The sequence below is a fragment of the Peromyscus leucopus genome, chromosome 6 (assembly GCF_004664715.2).
Source record: "Peromyscus leucopus breed LL Stock chromosome 6, UCI_PerLeu_2.1, whole genome shotgun sequence".
Classification (NCBI taxonomy): domain Eukaryota; kingdom Metazoa; phylum Chordata; class Mammalia; order Rodentia; family Cricetidae; genus Peromyscus; species Peromyscus leucopus.
In genome coordinates this window covers 90159307-90179758 of record NC_051068.1, presented here as the reverse complement: position 1 = coordinate 90179758, position 20452 = coordinate 90159307, and the positions used below count along the sequence as shown (strand labels likewise).

Sequence of the window (20452 nt, the reverse complement as noted above, 5' to 3'; positions counted from 1 at the left end):
TTCTGTTAGGTTGTCACAGGAAGGAGAAAAATAACGAACATGCATATAACACGGCTTCTCACAACGGAAATATCAGTGCCCCCAAAGGTGGAATATAAGCCTTTATTTGGCCTTGTTATCAGTGAGTTCTTTTTCTGAATCTTTTTGTTAGCGAGTTGTCCATACTGAGTAGGAAGAGGCAAGGGTCTGTTCTAGTTTTTACTTGGAACTCAGAGCTCCCAATAGAGTTTCTTCTCTTTGGTGAGTGATTTCATCACTCACCAGAGAGTTTGCTGTCAAAAAAGAAGAGGAAGTCTGTGGCCCGCACTTACATGTAAGTGTAAGAACCCAAACCCAGAACCCACATAAAAAATGGACAAGGTGGTGCATGACTGTAAGTCCAGCACTCCTAAAGGGAGACGGGCAGTAGAGACAGGCTCTCCAGAAGCTTGAGGGCCACCTAGTCTGGATATGCAACAGAAAAATAACAAGGACCCTGTCTCCACAAGGTGGGAAGTGAGACTGACATCTGAGGTTATCTGCTGACCTCCACATACATGCTTTGGCATACGTGTACCATGTGCCTATATTCACACACACACACACAGAAAGACAGACAGACAGAGAGACAGAGACAGAGACAGTAGACAGAGGGACAGAGAGGGAGAGAAGAAGGAGAGAAGGAGGAGGAGGAGGGAAGATGTGTGGGATTACTATAAATTTAGACTTTATGCTACAATACCTAGTTGTTTCTATTCATGCCTTTCACAGGATTTTTATCTGTTACTTAGAATCTTTACTGTTTTATGGATGCCGCACCATCAATTGCCATCTGGTTATATAGTTTCCAGTCTCTAGAAGCTTTCTCTGACTACCATTGCTGGAAGCATCAAGGGCTGACTCCTTTTGAGTGATGCATTAGGTCATTTGCAGTCTGGTTCTTGTTTCCAGCCTCACCAGCACTTCCCTGGCCCAACCACAGGAAGCTATGTCCCAGCCAAGCAACTGAGCATGGCTCATAAGGCACTGACGTCCAGAGTTGGGGGAAGAGCAAGTGGGACAAGGCAGGTGAGGCAGGTAGACACCTGGCAAACTTCATAGCATCCCGAAGGGGAAAGCTGACTCCAGTTAAAATCCACTTGGCCTACATTGGAAGAATACAACAGGGAAAGCTTCCAACTGGACCAGTCTTTGGGTCCTAAAGATACAAACACAAGGCTAAGCTTGTAAAGCACAGTTGTTGCTCTGCTGAGATCTCGGGGAAGATGTGATGTTGCCCTGGAGACAGACATTGAAGGATTCAGGATGCATTCTGAAGACAGAGCACGAAAGTCACATCAAGTAACTGGCTGTAGAGGATTCGTAGCTTAGAATTGTCTTGAGCAACGGGATGAATAAAGTATGCACAGAGCTGGAGAATTCTGGAGGGGGAAGCGTGGAGAGGCAGGATAAGCAGAGGTCTGCAGCAGTTCAAGTGTTAGGAGAGGGCTAGGTCTGGAGTTTTGTCATACTCTACTCTGTGGATATGGCACTACAGTAGACAGTTGGTAATATTTACTACAATGAGGCTTCCAGAGGACTGCGGATGCAGAACATTGGAAGAGTGCTTGCCTTTCTGCATGGATAAAGTTTTGGGTTCAAGGCACAGCAAGACAAAAAAAGAAAAAAAAGAAAAAGATGCTTCTAGAACTAAAATCACATTGAGAAGCATGCATGGAGGGAAGGGTGAAGCAAATCCTCTGGGACAACCTGAGTAGGCACACTGTCAAGACTACCAAGGGAGGCTTCATTAAACAAAGACATAGGAGCTATGTCTGCAGCTGCTGAATGCCTTTCTCCTCTCATGAATAGATGGGGGTGTGAGGGTGGAATCCAGAGCACATACAGTACAGAGCTTCGCCCAAACAAAGCCTCTCGGGAGCCTAGGAAGCTGAGTAAGCATGCTTCCTATGTTAACCTGTTGTTTCTACATTTTTTTTTTAAAGACTTATTTTGTCAGGGGGTGGTATCGCACACCTTTAATCCCAGCACTCGGGAGGCAGAGCCAGGCGGATCTCTGTGAGTTCAAGGCCAGCCTGGCCTACAGAGCGAGATCCAGGACAGGCACCAAAATTACACGGAGAAACTCTGTCTCGAAAAACCAAAAATAAATAAATAAATAGAGACTTATTTTTTATTATTTTTCATTATGTGTAGTGTGGGGATGTGCACACGAGTGCCAGCATCCACAGAGGCCAGAGGCATTGGATCTTCCTTGAGTTGGAGTTATAGTTGTGGGCTTCTGAATGTAGGAACTGGGAACTGGGTTCTGGTCCTCTACAAGAGTACTATATATTCTTAATGACTGAGCCATCTCTTCAGCTCCTGGAAGTTTCTTTATTTTAAGAGTTATTTATTTGGAGACAGACTCTCTGGTCATTCTGGCCAGTTTTTAGAAATCGGTTTCCCATATATCCCATACTATTGTTAGTGAAATATTTTAACAAATAGTAATTCTTGTATATTCTGTTTTTAAATATTTACTTTTTACTAAAGCAGTCAATGTTTAGAAGAAATATATTCTATCACGTCTACATTTCTCTGTTTATGAAAATGAAAGTTCAGATGCTGGGCATGGTGGTGCACACCTTTAATCCCAGCACTTGGGAGGCAGAGACAGACAGATCTCTGAGTTCAAGCCCAGCCTGCTCTACAGAGGGAGTTCCAGCCAGTAAGACAGTGACATACAGAATACAGAGAAACCCTTTCTAGAAAAAAAAAAGAAAGAAAAAGAAACAAAAGAAAAGAAAAAGAAAGAAACAAAAGAAAATGGAGCTCAGGAATCTCAGAGAACTTTTCTTGTTATGCCTTTACTTCCATTCTGTGAAAACTGGTCAGGTTCTCTTGTCTGGATGACTAGAGACAAGAAAAAAAACACAAATGATTCTTTCCAAAGGCTCCTGGTCCATATTCCTGTTATGTGGACCTATTTTATATATAGCGTTGGGTCCCTCTGGAGTTGGAGTTAAAGGCAGTTCTGAGCCTCCCAAAGTGGATGCTGGAAACTGAGCTCAGGTCCTCTGCACGAGCAGCGTGCCCTCTCAACCACTCAGCCATTTCTCCAGGGGTGAGTCTGAAGTTTGAGCCCAACTTACCAGAGTCCTCTCTCCTCTCCCTCTACTTTTTATTGTCTTAGCGCCCAGTGAGTCTGAGCAGAACCCTTCCGTCTTCTGATTGCTTCCCAGCCCAAGTGCCTATTATTCCCTCAGTTCAGGACTCTCTCCTTGCTCTTCCTTCCCATCCCCGACACTAACATGTTCACCCAGCAACCTTGTGACATATACCTGCCTAACTCCTATTTTGCTTCTCAGTCTCTTCTGACCATTCTGTGGGAAACCCTTCACTCACTCTTCCGTATTGCTTGGTCTCACCAAAGCTTCCAACTGCTCCGTCCTTACTCTACCTCATCCATCTCCAAATATGGAGTCTGAGTGCCCACCCATCCATAGTCTTTCCCAGAATGTAAATTCTTTAAGAACAGGAGCTCAGGTTTCTTCTCTAGCGCATTCCCAGCATCTAGCACAGTGCCAGATGATAGAATATAGTGAATATTTGCTGATTGATTGCAAAGATACAAAAGTACATTGATGTTGTCCTAAGTAAAACAGAAAAAGTTTACCTGATATATGTGTAATATGTTTTAGAATAAGCAGAAAATATTTTGCTTTTATGTAGATGATGTAATTTAAAACACCATTATTAACAACTATGAGTAATTGTTTACATATAATTTGAAAACTAAGCTTGCATGGGAAAACTTGGCCATACTAAAGATATAAAGTTTTTTCCATCCATGAGAATTGGTGCAATTATAGGTGTTGTCAATGACAAAGCAGCTACTAGAAATCTGTCCAGTTAATATTAATAATAATTAATAATAATAAAAATATTTTTTGTTGAAGAAGTAGAAATTAAAGGTCTCCTGTTAGTTTATTAGAAATATCGTCTCTCTTGGAATTTCTACATAGAATTAAGGTGCCAGAAAATACAGCATTACGATGTGCATGAGGATCACCATGGAAACCGAGGGAGACTACATTTATGTCCCAGGCTTCTGGAACAGAATGAAACAAAGTGAGCCAGATTGGGGACATTTAGGAAAGCACTGAGGATGCCTGAATGGGGTCCTTAGTCTAGATCATACCCTAGAGAAAGGTCCTCTGGTCAAGACTGTAAGAAATGAAAGACATTGTAACTTCAACACCCAGTGGTTTTATCATCTCCAGATGATAAAAAGAAAGTCTCTGTAAGTGTGTGCATTTTACATATGGTATTAGTTTGTAGTAAACAAAATAGCAGTATCTATACCCAAATAGATGTAATCATAGGAGGCTCATGGAAATTAGATTTTAAAAGTAAGCTTCTATTTCTAGGTCTTTGTTTTAACAATGTTAGCTACTGTTTGTTATAGCAATACAGTGTGACATCTTATTCAGTTGTTACTATGAATTAGAAATTATTATAATGTCCTGTTTAGTAGCAGAGAATAATGTGTCCCAAACAATGCACACACTGGACATCAAGACATGCCTGAAATTCAGGTTTCTGTTAGAAACCCAGCATTTTCCCACTATTTTATACACCTTGATGATTCCCATAAATTCATCTCTTCACACTTACTCATTTAAAAAATTCACTTTCAAGTGTTTGTTGAGTAGCCACTTTGAGTCCATTTCCTCTTCTTTAAAATTGCAGTAATAACCATATTGACTTCATAGGCAGGTAGCATGGGACCTGGGTCTCAGTAGTCCAAACTGGCCTTGAATTCACTATGTAGCTGAAGATGACCTTGGCCTCTTGATCTGCTTGACTCTACCCCTCCAAGTACTGGGTTTCCAGACATCTGCAACTGTGTCTATATTTTCTTTCCTTGATTATTATTATTATTTTCCTGGTAAAAATATGTTAAGTACAGTAGGGATGTGTTAAATATTCATTTAGGAGTGAGATTCAAATTATAGCATACAGCTCCCTAGTGATGTCCCCAGTATGGTGGACAACCCAGTAGGGTGGTCAGAGTTGGGTGAGAGATTATTTAGGGAATATTATATTGTATATTTAAGAGAAATGTTGCTTTACAACATTTATTCATTTGTTAATTTTGTTTAAAGTAGCCCAGGGTGGCATGGAATTCACTATGTAGCCTAGGTTGGTTTTGAACGCCACCAAATCCTAGAGTCTTAGATTGGTGCTGGGCTTATAAGCATGACTCACTACATCTGGCTTCACTTTTACATTTCTTCTGTAATGAAAGTGTGAGTGATAAGTAATTATAGGTAGATAGATTCTATAAAATGCAAAAAATGCATTGTCATTGGCTGACTTGAGAATGTGAACTAGCACACTAGTAAATGTATTCACCTGACCAGGAAGTTTCCTTGAACTTTTTGAAATGGCACCATGTTTATTGGTTGTATTAGTCAAAGATGAAAATAACCACGGTTAAGACTAATGTTCATTAAACTAGATTTTCCTTTTTAAAAGAACATTTATTTATTTATTATTCATGTGGTGTGTGTGTGTGTGTGTGTGTGTGTGTGTGTGTGTGTGTGTGAAGTAATGTTCATCAAGTATGTTGTCCTGACCATTACCCTGGTTCACGTTCTGTAAGTGATTTGAAGAGGTCTGTATGACTCAAGAGGAGCCACACTACATGATACATTACACATGAAATCTATGACAGGAGCCCTTAGCATTCCTCCGTCATCCCCCATCCCTCTTCCCAGATCTGGTTTCTGCCAAATCCCTTGGACCTTATACGTTGTATTTGAAAATGGAACTAACCGATCTCCCACATTCCTTACGGTTCTTTGATTCCAGTTTGGAATTCTTAAACAGGCATTATTGTGATATAGAACACGGCTGAGCCACAAGAAGATCTTAAGTTCTTTGTGAGCAGGTATTTGTTTTTTTAAGATTTAATTTTTAGTTATGTGTGTGTATTTGCACATGAGTAGATACATTCTATGAAACTAGAAAAATGCATTGCTGCTGGCTGACTTGAGAACGTGAACGAGCCAATAGTCAGAACACTAGTAGATGTATTGCCCTGAGCACTTGACTTCCTGCTGCCGTCACCATTTTCACTGGTTTGCATTGGTCAAGGATGAGAATGTAACCTCAGAGGCCAGAAGAGGGCATCAGGTCCTCTGGACCTGGGGTTAAAGGCTGTGAGCCCTCTGACATGGGCATTAGAAACCAAATGTAGGTCCTCTGGAAAAGCAGTTTTGCTCTTAACCACCTCGCCAGCCATGGCGAACCACATTACTTATACATTTTCACATATCAGATCTATTATAACAACATTTTTGTATATGTATTTTGTTTTTATTTATTTACTTTGAGGTACTTGGGGTTGAACTGGAGGCCCTCAGAATGCTAGGCAAGGGCTCGGCTGAGTGGTATTCTCAGTGTTGCTTATGTGTTTTGCTAAAAACTGCTTTAGGTTGGTTATCATATCATACAGGGGATTACCTAACTGATCAATTTAAATTATATCAAATTTAAATTTCTGAGGCCTTGTTTCATACACAATCTAAAAGTAATTTGTAAACAGCAGTCATCTTCTGTTTTCTTTTACCTTCTTAGATATTATGACTACTGACTGGACAAGTATGCTTTAATGAAATATTCTAATGATTAGTAATTAAAAAACAGAATATGTAAATTTCACAGCCAATAAGCCTTTGATTATCCTGAGTTCATTCTTCCTTGACCTCTTCCAGCGAAAGGGTATTTCCCTTTCTATTTTACAGCTAGATGACAGAACTTGGTTTTTAATGGCTTTCATTGTTTGTGTTCCCACCAGAGTCCTCCATCACTTTTTAAAAACATTTCTCCTTCCCACCTCTGTGCACCATCACTAGTCACAGGCGCTCAGTACTGGCCTGCACTCCATTCTGGGACACAGTTCAGAGAAATTGGGCAAGTTGGTGAAGAGATTGGACTAGAAAGGGAGGGAGGAGGCTTGATGCCTGTAAAGGAAGGAAAGGTTGAGGAATATGAGGAATTTAATCTGTGGAGTTCTAAGAGGCAGCCAAAGAGCTGCTTTGCATTTTTGAAGAGCTGTTGTGTGTGTAAGAGTGACTAGGAATTTTTGGGATAGCCTTGAGGGGAACACTTGGCCAGCAGGTGGTTGGCATAATTTGGAGTTGCACCCAGCGGTGAAATTCTAGCTCTTCATGCACACTGCATGGAATGCAGGGTAGCCTAAACAGCATGCTAGCTAGTGATGCAGGCTTGAACGTCAATACTTTGTTCCCACTCTCCTCTTCCTTTCCATACCTGCTAAATCCACGTACACATCATCTTCCTTTTGTACATGAAGTGACATCGTAAATCTCCTTTTAGTTTCTTCATGTGCGATATGTTATTCTTTCCTGTCGCTTGAAGTGAAAGCTGATTCCTTCCATTTGTGTTAAGTTGGGTGATAGGGAAGAACTTTCCTGGTGCTACCTCCTCCATGGGCGGTAAAGGCATGCTTTATTGTGAAACTATGACAGTAGGAACTTTGACCTCTGATAACTGGGACAATAATGGGTTTTGTGATCTCATCAGAATCTTGGTGTGTATGTGTGCTGGGTGCACACTGGTGGATATTTTTCTTGCAGATTTTTTCATCACATGATTTAGAGAGGTCCTATTTTACTGATATTTATTTTCCTTTAAAGCTATATATTACACACAGCATAGAATTAAAGGATTTTATCACGATATATAGTAAATATGCTAAGGAAAAATAATGTTTTCATTTGAGACAGGGTCTTTTTTTTTTTTTTTTTTTTTTTGTTTTTCAAGACAGGGTTTCTCTGTGTAGCTTTGCACCTTTCCTGGAACTTGCTTGGAGACCAGGCTGGCTTCGAACTCACAGAGATCCGCCTGCCTCTGCCTCCCGAGTGCTGGGATTAAAGGCGTGCAACACCACCGCCCGGCGAGACAGGGTCTTATCTCACACTGTAATCCAGGCTGACCTCCAACTCATGAAGTACTCTTGTCTTAGATTCTCATACACTGGGACTATAGACACAAGCCACAACCAGAGGGCCATTGTTTCTTTTTTTAAAAAAAGTTTATTCTTATGTACATGTGTGCATGCCTTTGTGAGTGTATGCTACATGTGTATGGGTGCTGTTTTGTCCAGAAGAGTGTTGGATGCCCTGAGGCTATAGTAACAGGCATTTGTGGCCCTCCGACATGGGTGACTGGAATTGAATTTGGGTCTTCTGGAAGATCAGGAAGCATTCTTGACTGCTGAGGCATCTCTTCAGCCCCCATTTTCACTTATTCTAAAGGCCTTTGTTAGGTCACAATTCATTCCTTGTGATCAAAATCTCTAAGGAGAATGATATGAAAGGCAATGTAAAATCATTTTCGAAAACAGCAGGAGGGTATCCAATTAAATCTGACCCCTCTGAAAGTGATTTTGTAAATAATCCTGAGATTATTTATGAAATTAACAATGACGTGTTGGTTAGATGTTGTGGTGTAGGCCTGTATTCCTGGAAGGAGGACCAGGAGTTCATCGTCACCCTTGTCTGCTACATAGGGAGTTCCAGGCCAGCCTGGAACTATATGAAACCTATCTCAATAAACCAAAAGAACAGCCGGGTTGGGCCAGGGGTGGTGCAGGTCTTTAATCCCAATACTTGAGACAGAGGCAGACAGATCTCTGTGAATTCCAGGTCAGCTTGGTCTACAGAGCTAATTGCAGGATAGTCAGGACTCTGTTACATGGAGGGGTTCGGGAGAGGAGAAGCAAGGACCCACGAGTTGGTTTGGTAGGTTAAAGATGTTTGCCACCAAACCTGAGGACCTGAGTTCCAGCCCTGCAGGGTGGGAGCAATAAATGGCTATGGTCATTATAAATAAACACTAGACACCATATCTAACTCCAACTTTTGTTTTTACTGCACTTTTAAAAATATAATATTCAGATGAAAAATTCTCTACAAGAATTTTAAACCAGCAGCTTTGGAAATGGGTTTAGAGTTGGGTTTACTTAGCTTTCTAGACAAAGGGGTGAATGAAGCCTGTCGAGATCCACATACTTTGTTTTTCCATATCTTTTGTACAAAAATATCAATTACATTTTTTCAGTAAAATAATTTGAATTGTTCAACATAGCAACACCAAGATTTGGGAGAATAAAGATGAGTTTGAGGGGTCTTTGTTCTTAACTCTAAGCCTCGTGGCTTTTAGACTATGTAACACACTTCAAAAAGGTTCAAGGCTCATTACCACTTTCCAGGACTTTTGACGACAGTTTTAAAATCTTTTTTTTTCTTCTACTCTCTCTGTTCCCCACATGTGAAAATGAAGCTGTTGGGCCTTGTTCTTAGTGATTCCTTTCCATGTATGAGGTTTGGGGATTAACTTTTGGATGTAAGGATAGGGTGTGTTTTTATCTGCCTCACCAACGATGTGTTTGGCTAGAATTACTGAGATGCTGTGAATAGTTTTTCTGCGTATCAAATTAGTATCCACTTACAGTTTGGCGCTTGTTCAGCTCTCTGGAAAGCCAGCAGAGCAGGCCAATGGCCTGAGAGCCATGAGTTGAGTTGTCTCCCTGACGGCAGGGTTCCAAGCCACTTCAGTTGGCTCTTTGCTCGAGCGCCCCCTCTCTCCCTAGAGGTCAACAAGCAACGGAGAACCAAAGGCTTGCACAGATCCCTGTCCAGGAAGAAACCAGCCAGAGCGCATGCTCTGCTGAGAGTCGCTCAGTAGCGCCATTTTCGTAAGGGAAGGACTGACCACTAATTACCTCCCCAAGGCGCACAGCACTAAAGTTGTTCAAACTGGATCCCGAACGTTGCCGAACAAGTCCGGGGCCTCCTGGAGAGGAACCTTTGTACCCCTTGCAGCACTCCAGCTGAGAGTAAAGAAATTATCTTCTGTTTATTTCTCTTGAGGACAAGTGGTCCTTTCCCTCTTCTCCGCTTCGCCCAGGATAGCCTACAGTCCGAGACCAGAGTCTTAGGCGTCTGTGATGATTTTGTGCTCACACCTGTGGCCAAAATGACGGGACTTGGAGAACTGGATGGGAATGTTTTTTCCCTTGAGAACAAAGCCCAAGTAGAGCAGCGTCTAGTGCGTGGAGAGCATCAGTCCACGTATTCCTGAGCTAGGATGTAGCGCTTTTCTTGACATTTGCTTACAAAGACACACAGATCCCGTCGGTGGTGGGAAGAGGGGTTGATGGAAAGATAGTTGGCAGTATGACCCGACATGGAGAAGGTCTGAGGTTTATCAGTGTGTGTGTGTACGCGCGCGCACACACAGGAGTTTAGAAGAAACTGAGCGGAGCGGAGCGGAAGAAAAAGGTCTTGAAGAGGGACAAGAGAAATCTGATGTGGAAGAAGAAGACTTAACAAAAGCAGAAAGGGTAGTGGAGACGGAGCATCCCTGCCTGCCAGGCTGCAGCAGCTTCCTCGGAGGCGTCCACTTTCATCTACCCATCTTTTTCATTCATAAGTTTCTGGCCCCGCCTGACATCCCCCACCCCCACCGGGGCCGAGGGCCAAGTTTCCTGTGTAGCAATTGGTGAAAGGCAACAAAGCCTTAGCAACTGGCTCCTAGTGACCCGCGGGGCGCCTGGTAACTGGGGCCCGAGGCCGGCGCGGAGAAAGGAGCCGAGCTGTCCCTTTAAGGGATGGCCGCGAAGCCGTGAAAGTGGAGGGGGACGAGGGAGGGCGGGGAGGCAGGTCTGGGGGCGGACCTAAGAAGAGGAGGAGGAGGAGGAGAGGGAGGAAGAGTTGCTGCTGAAAGGAGGTGGCGAAGGAGGAGTCAGAGCAGCTGCTGCCAGCCCCGCGGGCACCACCGGAGTCCTGCCCGCTGCCGCCGCACAAGTGGCCACGGGCGCGATCCGGGCCAAACGTCTCGTCCTCCATGATCACTTTGGGAGCCGGGGGAAGACTTTGCCCGGCTGTGCGAGCTGGTGTGCGTTGCCCAGGCTTGGCGGAGACGGTACAGCAGCAGCAGCAGCAGCAGCTCGAGCAGCAGGAGCTGCAGCTGGAGCAGCAGCAGCAGCCGCAGCCGCCGCCGCCGCCGCCGCCACAGAGTCCGGATCGCCGCAGCGGCTACAGCCTGGGGCGTGTGCGTCCCGCGCCCAGCGGGCTCAGTTCCCCACGGAATGTCCCCGGGGCGCCCCGCGCGCTGACCCTGCAGCCGCCTCCGCCTTGGGCGCCCGCCTTCTCCCTCAGGCGGGCTCGGTGATCGGGACCGCGAGCTTCCCGGCTCCTAGGCAGTAGGGGAAGCCCCCCGGGGGCGGGTGACCTCAGCTGGCCGCGACCCAGCCCTCCCCCGTGCGGATCTCGCTTAAGATGGCAGCGGAGACAGGGGAACTAATCGGGGCTTGTGAGTTCATGAAAGGTGAGGAGCAGTCGCCCGGCATCCTCTGGCCCTTCCACGCCACTCCCCCTCCAACTCCTCACGGCTCTCCCCTTTGTCCCAGCCTTTGCCCTGGGTTTCTCCTCGGCCCTGTGTCCCGCAGCCACTGCTGCTTGGCGCTCGGGCCCCTTCTCGCCACTCAGCTCCCGGAGGACCCCCTGCTTCCGGCTTCTTTCTCGCCTCCTCGCTCCCTCTGCAGCTTCCTCGTACCCGGACAGTGCGGGCTTCTCTGCCGGGGCTCCTCCTCCAAACCTTTCTTGGGGATCCTGCTCGGTTTAATCATCTATCTGCTAATCCTCTACCCCTCGGTGGCTGGCCTGTGCTTTCAGGACACCCTCCCCCCCCCCAACCACACCCCCTTGTCCTTGCTTCCTTCCTCTTGAAGTCTGCTAAGCTGCAGGGAAAGAAGCTCGCCTCTCCCCGTTCCTCTTGCAGCTGAGGTCTGGAGGTTTTCGAACCAAACTTGTGTCTCCAGTTTTGCGGGTACCCACAGCTCTTGTCTGCACCCGCCCGCACGCAACCAGGGGGTGAGGGAACAGAGAAGATGTTCTGCCCCCTACTGGGTCCCGGTCTAGCTTCTTGGCAAGTTATGCTTTTGGGGCTGTGTTGCTTCCTGGAAGGTTGTGTTTCTACAAGAATCCCACGTGTTAAAGGGTCTTTAAATGATGTCTAGCAATTACTGATCCTTCATGTATGATCGGCACTCCCAGCCTCACGTCTCTGCTTCTCATGTATTTTTGTCTCTTAAACTTGTCTTTCAGATCGATTATATTTTGCTACTTTAAGGAATAGACCAAAAAGCACAATAAATACCCACTATTTCTCCATCGACGAGGAGCTGGTCTATGAAAAGTAAGTTTCCCTCTTTTTTTTTTTCCCCCACACTCCTCTGAACTGTTTAGCTTGCTGGTTCTTTGATAAGCAGGTTTATTCACTTTCTCCCATGGGTTCAGGAGGCATTACTAGCTTTTTTTTTTTTTTTTTTTTTTAAGGCCCATAGGCTTGGGGAGGTGTGCAGACAAAATTGACATAATTTGGACCTGTCAACATTGCAGTCCTTTTAGAATTTCATGGATATTAATTCTTCCTACTCCCACAGTAACTGTGGATTCCTCACACTCCCTAGAGTGGGACCAGGCAGTCATACACTCTGTCATCACCAGACCTGTAATTGGCTGTGAATCAGTCACTAGGTATTTATGGAGCACCCACAGGGTACAGGGCAGTGTGTGTACTACAGGTGCTTAAGTTTCGCAGTTCACAAGGCTTCTGTTGTGTGGAAGGATGTTTTTGTTTGAGCAGCCTGTTTTCAGAAAGTGGAACACAGGACTGAACAGAGCTGTATCCAAGTTGCATCTCTGAGGAAGATTTCCAGTGTGATTGAGTTATTTTAGTTAGGTGCCCTGAACTTGATGATATATTTTTTTTAACCTTTGAGTAGTAGAGGACTGCCTAAATATCTCTATCTCTGTCTGTCTATCTATCTATCTATCTATCTATCTATCTATCTATCTATCTATCTATATTGCTGCTCTGGACTAAGACCTGAGAGTGAAAAATCAGAACCAGGAACTGAGTTCTGTGACCACCATAGATGTAAAGGAAAAGGCTATTTGGATATTGTAAGCACAGTAAAGCATTAGTTGGAGAGATGATTTCCATTCAATGAAAGCAGTAGATAGCAAGAAAGTAGAAAGGCAGGATTGACTTATATGAGAGCTGGTATTTCAGACCAGCCTCATCTACTCTGATTTAGACATTTAATTTGACTTTGTTGCTGTCATAATCAAGTGGGCAGCCATATGAGCGTAGTTCAATGAACCATAAAGAGCTCTCTAGGACTGGTCCTGTTAGAAAGAATACTGGTAATTCTACTTCAGGATTTAGGGGTGCCACTGGGCCTTGAAGAGGGAATATTCTGGACCGTCAAAAACCTGTCTTGTCTGACAGAAAGTAATCCTTCATTGTTCCTTCCCCGGGGGGGGGGGGTCTTGGAACTGCTATCTTCAGGACATTTCTCTCAGTGGTGCTGGGAGGAGGATGCTTCTTGAATGGCAGAAGGCAGAGTAGGAATGAAAGAGCCTTTTGCAACTGCTGTTCACGAATGCCTAGAGCTGCCCTGGCAAAGAGGTCTGGATCCCTGGTGTCAGATTACAGCCCAGCTCCTCAACAGAATAGAGTTGTCAGCAGCCTGTTCCCTGACCCTGGGCACCTGGATGATGTCACCACCATCAGTGTTTATTGAGTGGACACTCTATTGTTGGGCACTGCCACGGCTTTCTTTCTGTCAGCTGAGGGCCTGAGGGCAGTAGGGACTGTGTCCCTATGCTGTTACGGTCACTTCTGCAGTGACTGAAGTGCTAGGGTTTATTAATGTGCATTTCAACAAGCTTCATTTATTGAGATCTGAGTCACTTCCCTTGGGATTGCTAGGTGGTAGACTTCACAAAAGATTACAGTTAGTCAACTAAACACAGTGCACGATGGCTTTTTAAAGATTCTAATAATGAAAAGCTTTCTGTGGTTTTAGTGTTTGTACTTTAGGATACAAATTATATATGTTATATATATATATTATAGTATATACATACATACATACATACACACATACATACATATATATTTTTTTCACTGTGTTCCTGGTGTCTTCCAAGGACAGACTTGCTTGGTGAGGCCATCTGGTTCACTTTGTGAGTTTGGATGTGAACTTCAAGCTACAAGAGGCTGAGCATGGTGGCACACCCCTTTAATTCTAGCACATGGGGAGCTAAGGTAGGGGCAGGTGAATCTCTGTGAGTTTGAGGACAGCCTGGGCTACACAGAGAGTTCCAGACCAGTTAGAGCTACACAGTGAAATCATTTCTTGGGGGTGGGGGTGGGGAGAGGAGCTGTGTGTGGTGGTTTATATGTGTAAATCACTTGAGGGAATGAGGCAGGAGGATTGCTTGGAGTTGGAGGTGAGTCCGAGTTCTATAGTGACTTCCAAGCCAGCTTGGGCTATAGAGTGAGACAAGAAATGATACTCAACTGGGACATGGCATGTACTTCCCCTAGTGTGGTGTGCCATACCATGCCACAGTAGTGACTATGGTCCTGATTGTCTGCACACATCCATCTTTTCACTATCCCAGCATATCACGCTGTCCTTGATGGTCCAGAGAGTAACATGATGAACATAGATGTTTCTCTCAAGGTTTCAAGGCGCTCCAAACCTGTGAGGTGGGTGACTAGGGGGACTGCAGTGAAAGGGAACAAAGGTACCTGCCGTAGGAGAAACCTCACCTCAGTACTAGGAAGTACTTGCGGAAGGTGGAGACGTGTCCAGAGGACATGTTCATAAAAGGCTCCGTGGGGACGTTAAGATTGGCCTGAAGGATGGACAGGTTTGCTTTTTGGATATGGGTGTGAGAGGCAAGGAAAGTGAGGAACAGGAGGGAGACTCAGGAAGCGTGTTCAGGGCATAGTAAGTCCTTCCCTTTGCCTGGTGTATATACAGGTCACAAGGGGGAGGTGTGGAATATGACACCGAGAGGTCAGTTGGGGACAGACTGAATGCCAGAGTGAGGAACCTGCAGTCACCCTGGCCTGCCTTGAGACTCTTCGAGGGGCTCTGGGGCAGAGATGGCATGGCTGGATGCATGCTGATTGCAAACAATGGCAGACTTTTACAGAGCACCACCCTCTGGGCAAGATGCTTTTCTAGGTGTTCTGTGTCTATAAAATTCACACTTCCCCGCAATTCCATGCAATTCCATGAAGCAAGCGATGCTGCCCATCCTTTGACACAGTGATGCCTAAGGGACTGAGGTTGGGTACTGTGTCCAGTGCCAAAGAAATCAGTGATAGAGCTGGAGTTTGAAAACAGACCATCTAGTTCCAGAGGATATACACCCTCCATCCAAAAAAATAATGTAGTAGCATCATTTAAGGCCTATTGGAGAGGGTCTAAGAAGCCACACAGAGAAACTTTAGGGTGTCCAGGGGGAAAGAATCAATGCTTGAATTGAGATGGTGTTGATGATGGTGGAGAGGCGGGACCTGCATCCGTGTGTGGGTGGTGGATGAGGATGTTGAGAAAAAGGAATGGAGCACTTCTCAGGACGGTCCCTTCACAGTGGGCCTGAAGGCATCCTGAACGGAAACAGGGAACTGGGGCAGATGTCGGCTCTGGTGGTAAGGTCAGGTCTTCTGTCTTGGTCAGAATGCATTTGGAAAATGTAAGGAAGAGTCATATCATTTGAAGAGGGCATACCTTAATTCTTTACTTCCATTTTCCAAGACAGTAATGGCCTTGCCTGTCCTGGAGCTCATTTTGTAAGTTACTAACTCGGACTCGTCTTAGTGTTCTAGGCTGGCCTCGAATTCACAGAGACTCGCCTGCCTCTGCCTCCTGAGTGCTGGGATTAAAGGTGTGAGGCTGAGTGTACACCTTTGAAATACTTTTTTTTTTTTTTTTTTTTTGGATTTTCAAGACAGGGTTTCTCTGTGTAGCTTTGCGCCTTTCCTGGGACTCACTTGGTAGCCCAGGCTGGCCTCGAACTCACAGAGATCCTCCTGGGTCTGCCTCCCAAGTGCTGGGATTAAAGGCGTGTGCCACCACCGCCTGGCAACCTTTGAAATACTTAAAGTTGGGACTTTCCCAAGGAGACCATGCGGTTTAAAGAATGGAGCTGTTTCTGAGGAGGAAGAGGTCAAGGTTTTTGAGGATGAGTGGAGTAGAGAAAGAAGCTAAAAATAATTAGCCAGTCAAGAGGCAAAAGACGGAGGAAGGAGAGAGGAGAGGCCTAGTGGCTGTGGAGTGTGTCTCTTGGCCTTCACTGCTTGGAGAGGTAGGATGAGATGGCCTGCAGAGTCCATGGGACCCAGTGTAGTAACCTGGATTCTCTCTGTGGAGCATGTCCTGAGGGCACACACCCTAATGTGCATGTCTTCAAAGAAGGAAGTGTGTTTATATACATCATCACACGGGCCTCATATAGCCTGGTAGCTATAATTATTTTCTGAGTGTCCCAATGAAATGTCGCCTGTCTGAGTGAATTATCACCCCAGAAACTACTAACTGGGCTCTTTAAATATGAGAGTATGTTTAGTCTGGATACAGCTGTGTTTTATGTAGAAGTTTGTTAAGTTATTAAAGAAAGATGGAACTCCATGATTGAAATGTCGACCTTCTGAAAAGCCCGTGAACAAATTTAGCAAAATGGCTTCAGGAGGCCAGGCAATGAGAATTTGAACTTTTTTCTCTCTCTCTCTCATCTCACTATGGATTCCTAGCTGGCCTACAACTTGATATGTAGGCAGACTGGCCTCAAACTCACAGAAATCTGCCTGCTTCTTTGTCTGTCTCTTGAGTACTGGGATTAAAGGCTTACACTACCATGTCTGGATTCTACTTGGTTCTTTTTTTTTTTTTTTTTGGTTTTTCGAGACAGGGTTTCTCTGTGTAGCTTTGCTCCTTTCCTGGAACTTGCTTTAGAGACCAGGCTGGCCTTGAACTCGCAGAGATCCACCTGGCTCTGCCTCCCAAGTGCTGGGTTTAAAGGCGTGCACCACCACCACCCGGCTTCTACTTGGTTCTTAACAGGCTATCTTGTTACATGAAGGTCTGAGACATATTAATAAAACACGGATGATAAGAAATCATGCTTTGTCCTTGGGTTCTGCGTGTTTTCCTAGGCCAGAGTTAAAACAAGAGTATAGGCTAAAAATACTAGTGGTTCAAAAAGTAATTCCAGAACTAGAGCCCTTCAAAGGTTTATCTCTGTTGGATTGAAATATCCAAAGCATACTCCTCTCCATAACAGCTATTTCTTTGATGTTGGAGATGGACCCTGTCATCCCAATAGAGGCTAACTTTTAGTAACATGAGTCATGGTTTTTTGGCTCAAAAGTTAGCAAAATCAAATGTGTTAATCGTCAGAACCCTTTGTACTCCTAATGATGATCTTGGGTGAGGGGTTGGATGCTAATGGTGTGGAAAGCCAGTTTTCTGAGAAGGAAAATGTGTAGTATTTCTGCTTTCTATCATATACTTTTCTATGTTTTCCTGTCCTTGGGTTGATTTTTCGGAAGAAAGGTACTAAAATTTCATGACAGAGTACTAAATAAAGATGCCAAGACTGGATGCAGTTTCTTCGGTGAATCCAAGAAATGCCACCATGGGTTTTCACTTGTTAAGAGTGAGCAGCCTTGGCTGGGAGAGGATTTTCTTGACATGTACAAGGCCCTGGGTTCCATCCCCAGCACAGGAATAGAAGATTAAAGAATGAACAGTCTCAGTTGGATGTGGAGGTTCCTACTTGGGAAGTTGAGACAGGTGGACCCTTGAGTTCAAGGCCAGATTGGCCTACATAGTGAGATCCTGCCTTAAAAACAAAACAAAGGCTGGGAGTGTAGTTCAGCTTATAGAGTGCTTGCCTGGGATGTGTGAGGTACTGAGTTCAATTCCTGGCGTTACATAAACCTGGCATGGTGGCACAGGCCTGTAATCTCAGCACTAGATAGTGGAGGCAGGAGGAGGGTCAGGAGTTTCAAGGTCAGCCTGGGGTACATGAGACCCTGTCTCAAAACACCAACTAACCAACCAACTAACCAACCAACCAACCAACCAACCAACCAACCAACCAACCAACCAAAACACTCTCAGTATGGTTCAGACCTTGTTTCAAAATAAAATATCTTTGATTCAGTGCTTGACAGTTTCATACATGTAAACAATGTGTCTTGATCATCTGTACTCTGACCCCCCTCTTCCACTCTTCCCAGGAACCCCCAGTTCCTCTCATTCTCTTCAGTTACTCCCAACATATCTCACTTTTGTATCTTCTGTCTGTCTCTCTATCTCTCTGTCTCTCTCTCTCCCACTAAGCCTGATTATTGCTGCCTGTTGGAAGACTAATCTTGTTGACCTGACCTTGTGCAGCTGATCATGGCCACCGTGACTTCGTGGGTGCAAAATCCATGCCGTGTTCCAAAGACAGCATTTCACTCCTCCCCATCCTCCAGCTCTTACGTCCAATACTTCCCGCCCCTTCTCCATGATGTTCCCAGAGCCTTGGTTTAGGGATTGATATCATTGTCCAGTTAGGGCTGAGTACTCCATAGGCACTTATTCTTAGTACTTTGCGTAGTTACAAGTCTCTGTACTAACTACTGACCACAAAAGAGAGGAGCTTCTCCACCAAGATTGAAGCAGCACTAATCTTTGGGGATAAGCATAGACATTTAGAAAGCAGTCTGACAACATCTTGGTTAGCAAAGCAGCAGCAGTAGTAGGTTCCTCTCTAGGGTCCTTGACCTCCAGAGTCCTGATTTACAATACCAGGCCTGAATGCCTTCCTGTGGAGCAGGCCTCAAAACTAATCCAAATGCAGTTGGTCTCCCCATAACCTTCACGCCACTATTGCACTGGTAGGCACATCCTGCCTGGTAGACTTGCGTTTTCCGTCTTCTGTCCTGAACTCGAAGTTGTAGGTGTTTACTTGAGTGTGTGTACACCTGTGCACTCGATTGTTGCTCTGTAGCATGCCTTAGGAGGCAGTACACTTAGTGATAAACATTTACAGTCACTTATTCTTCCCCTTTCTCTTTTCCTCTTCCTCTTCCTCCTCCAGTGCTGGTGAATCAAACCCAGGATCACATGCGGGCTAGACTAGTGCTCTAACACTGAGCTCTAACATGAGGCTACACTCACAGCTAGTTCCACGGTTTTCTTTTCGGTTTTCTGAGACAATATCTTACTTTGTAGCTCAGGCTGGCCTTCAGCTCGCTATGTAGCCTAGGCTAGTCTTGCATCCTTGATAATCCTCTTGTCTGAGCCTCTTAGGTGTAGAGATGACAGATTTAAGCCTCCCTGCTCAACTTCCGCACAGTCTAGTCTTAATTATGTGACCCAAATTCTACTTTCGTATTTGTTTAAATACTCTCTGTTTTGACCTCTTAGGCTTTGGCAGTGTAAGGTTGGACCTTAATCTCCATAGTGATAAATTGTTACTCAGTTGTTTTCTCAGCTTGCTTGAGATAACCCTGGTGGAAACACACACTTGGGCTGAAGTGCTAAGAAGTCTTCTTACAGAGGTTGCTTCTATCAGGCAGCATGGGAGAGTGACCCAGGTGGGCTGTTGGAGATGGTGCTCTGTGCCAGGTCACCCCAGGGCGGTTTCATTATTTTGTTTGAAGTAGACTCCTAAGACATCAGATGTTCTCATTTGTAAGTTCATAAACACGTTCCCAAGCCCGCAGTAAATGACTTACTTCGCCACAGCTCAAAACAATTTTGTGCTTAAAAACAAAAAACAAAAAACAAGGACTGAACACTTTTTTTTTTTTTTTAAATGGGCTATAAAACAGCACAACTTGAAATTTGTAAGTGGCTGAAAATTGCTGTGCAAGAAAAGAACATGTAGATGGAGTGAGAATTGGTTGCAGGGCACTGTGCTGATGCATCAGATAAACACAGTTAAAAGGGGAAGTGGAAACAGAATGGAGGTCAGCGAGTGAAGCTGCAGTCTTCTGTGTTAGGAGTGAAGAAAATAAGAACTCGTTACTGCCTTGGTTGTTGAAAGACTTCTTCATAGAGTGATGTTTGATGTGTAATGAGCACAGGGCATGTTATGATGTCTGAGGACCAGTACTACCAGTTCTTGTTCAGTGTCACATCTCGAGACCTAACACTGTGCTTGGCGTAAGAATGGTGCCCCAGACATTCAAGTTGAATGAATGAGTGAGTGAGCAGGCAGGCAGGGAGGGAGGCAGGCAGGGAGACAGGGAGGGAGAGATGGAGTGAGATTTAAGGCAGAGTCATAAAAGGTATGTTGAGGAAGAGGAAGAGTCTGTTTGGAAGGGACACTTGAATGGAAAGCAGTCCCAAGTGAGGATGGGCTGGACTGTGGGACGCTGTGTCTCAGCTCACGGGGCTTCCGGATGAATGGAAAGGAACTGACCAGAGCTTGGACTACAAGTGGTTCCATACTTTGAGAGGAGGAATGTTTGAGACAGTTTCTTTAGCTTGGACAGAGAAAAATGACAGGTTAAGTAGGTTTCTGTGTTT

General features: G+C 44.8%; 1 protein-coding gene across 3 annotated transcripts in view; it reads left to right on the top strand.

The window, feature by feature from the left end:
- The first annotated feature begins 5900 nt into the window (after positions 1-5900).
- The window catches only part of Cdc14a (cell division cycle 14A), a 175361-nt gene continuing 160809 nt past the window's right edge, over positions 5901-20452 (top strand). The window contains exons 1-2 of one of the 3 annotated variants that reach the window (XM_037207038.1): positions 5901-5917; positions 12165-12255. Coding sequence is in view for 2 of the 3 variants with exons in the window: in XM_028890146.2 (XP_028745979.1) it covers positions 11337-11385; positions 12165-12255 (140 nt within the window). In the remaining variant the exon portion in view is untranslated. Of the gene's footprint in view, positions 5918-10704; positions 11386-12164; positions 12256-20452 lie in introns of those variants that run through there. The other 2 variants (XM_028890146.2, XM_028890148.2) reach the window with 2 other exon arrangements.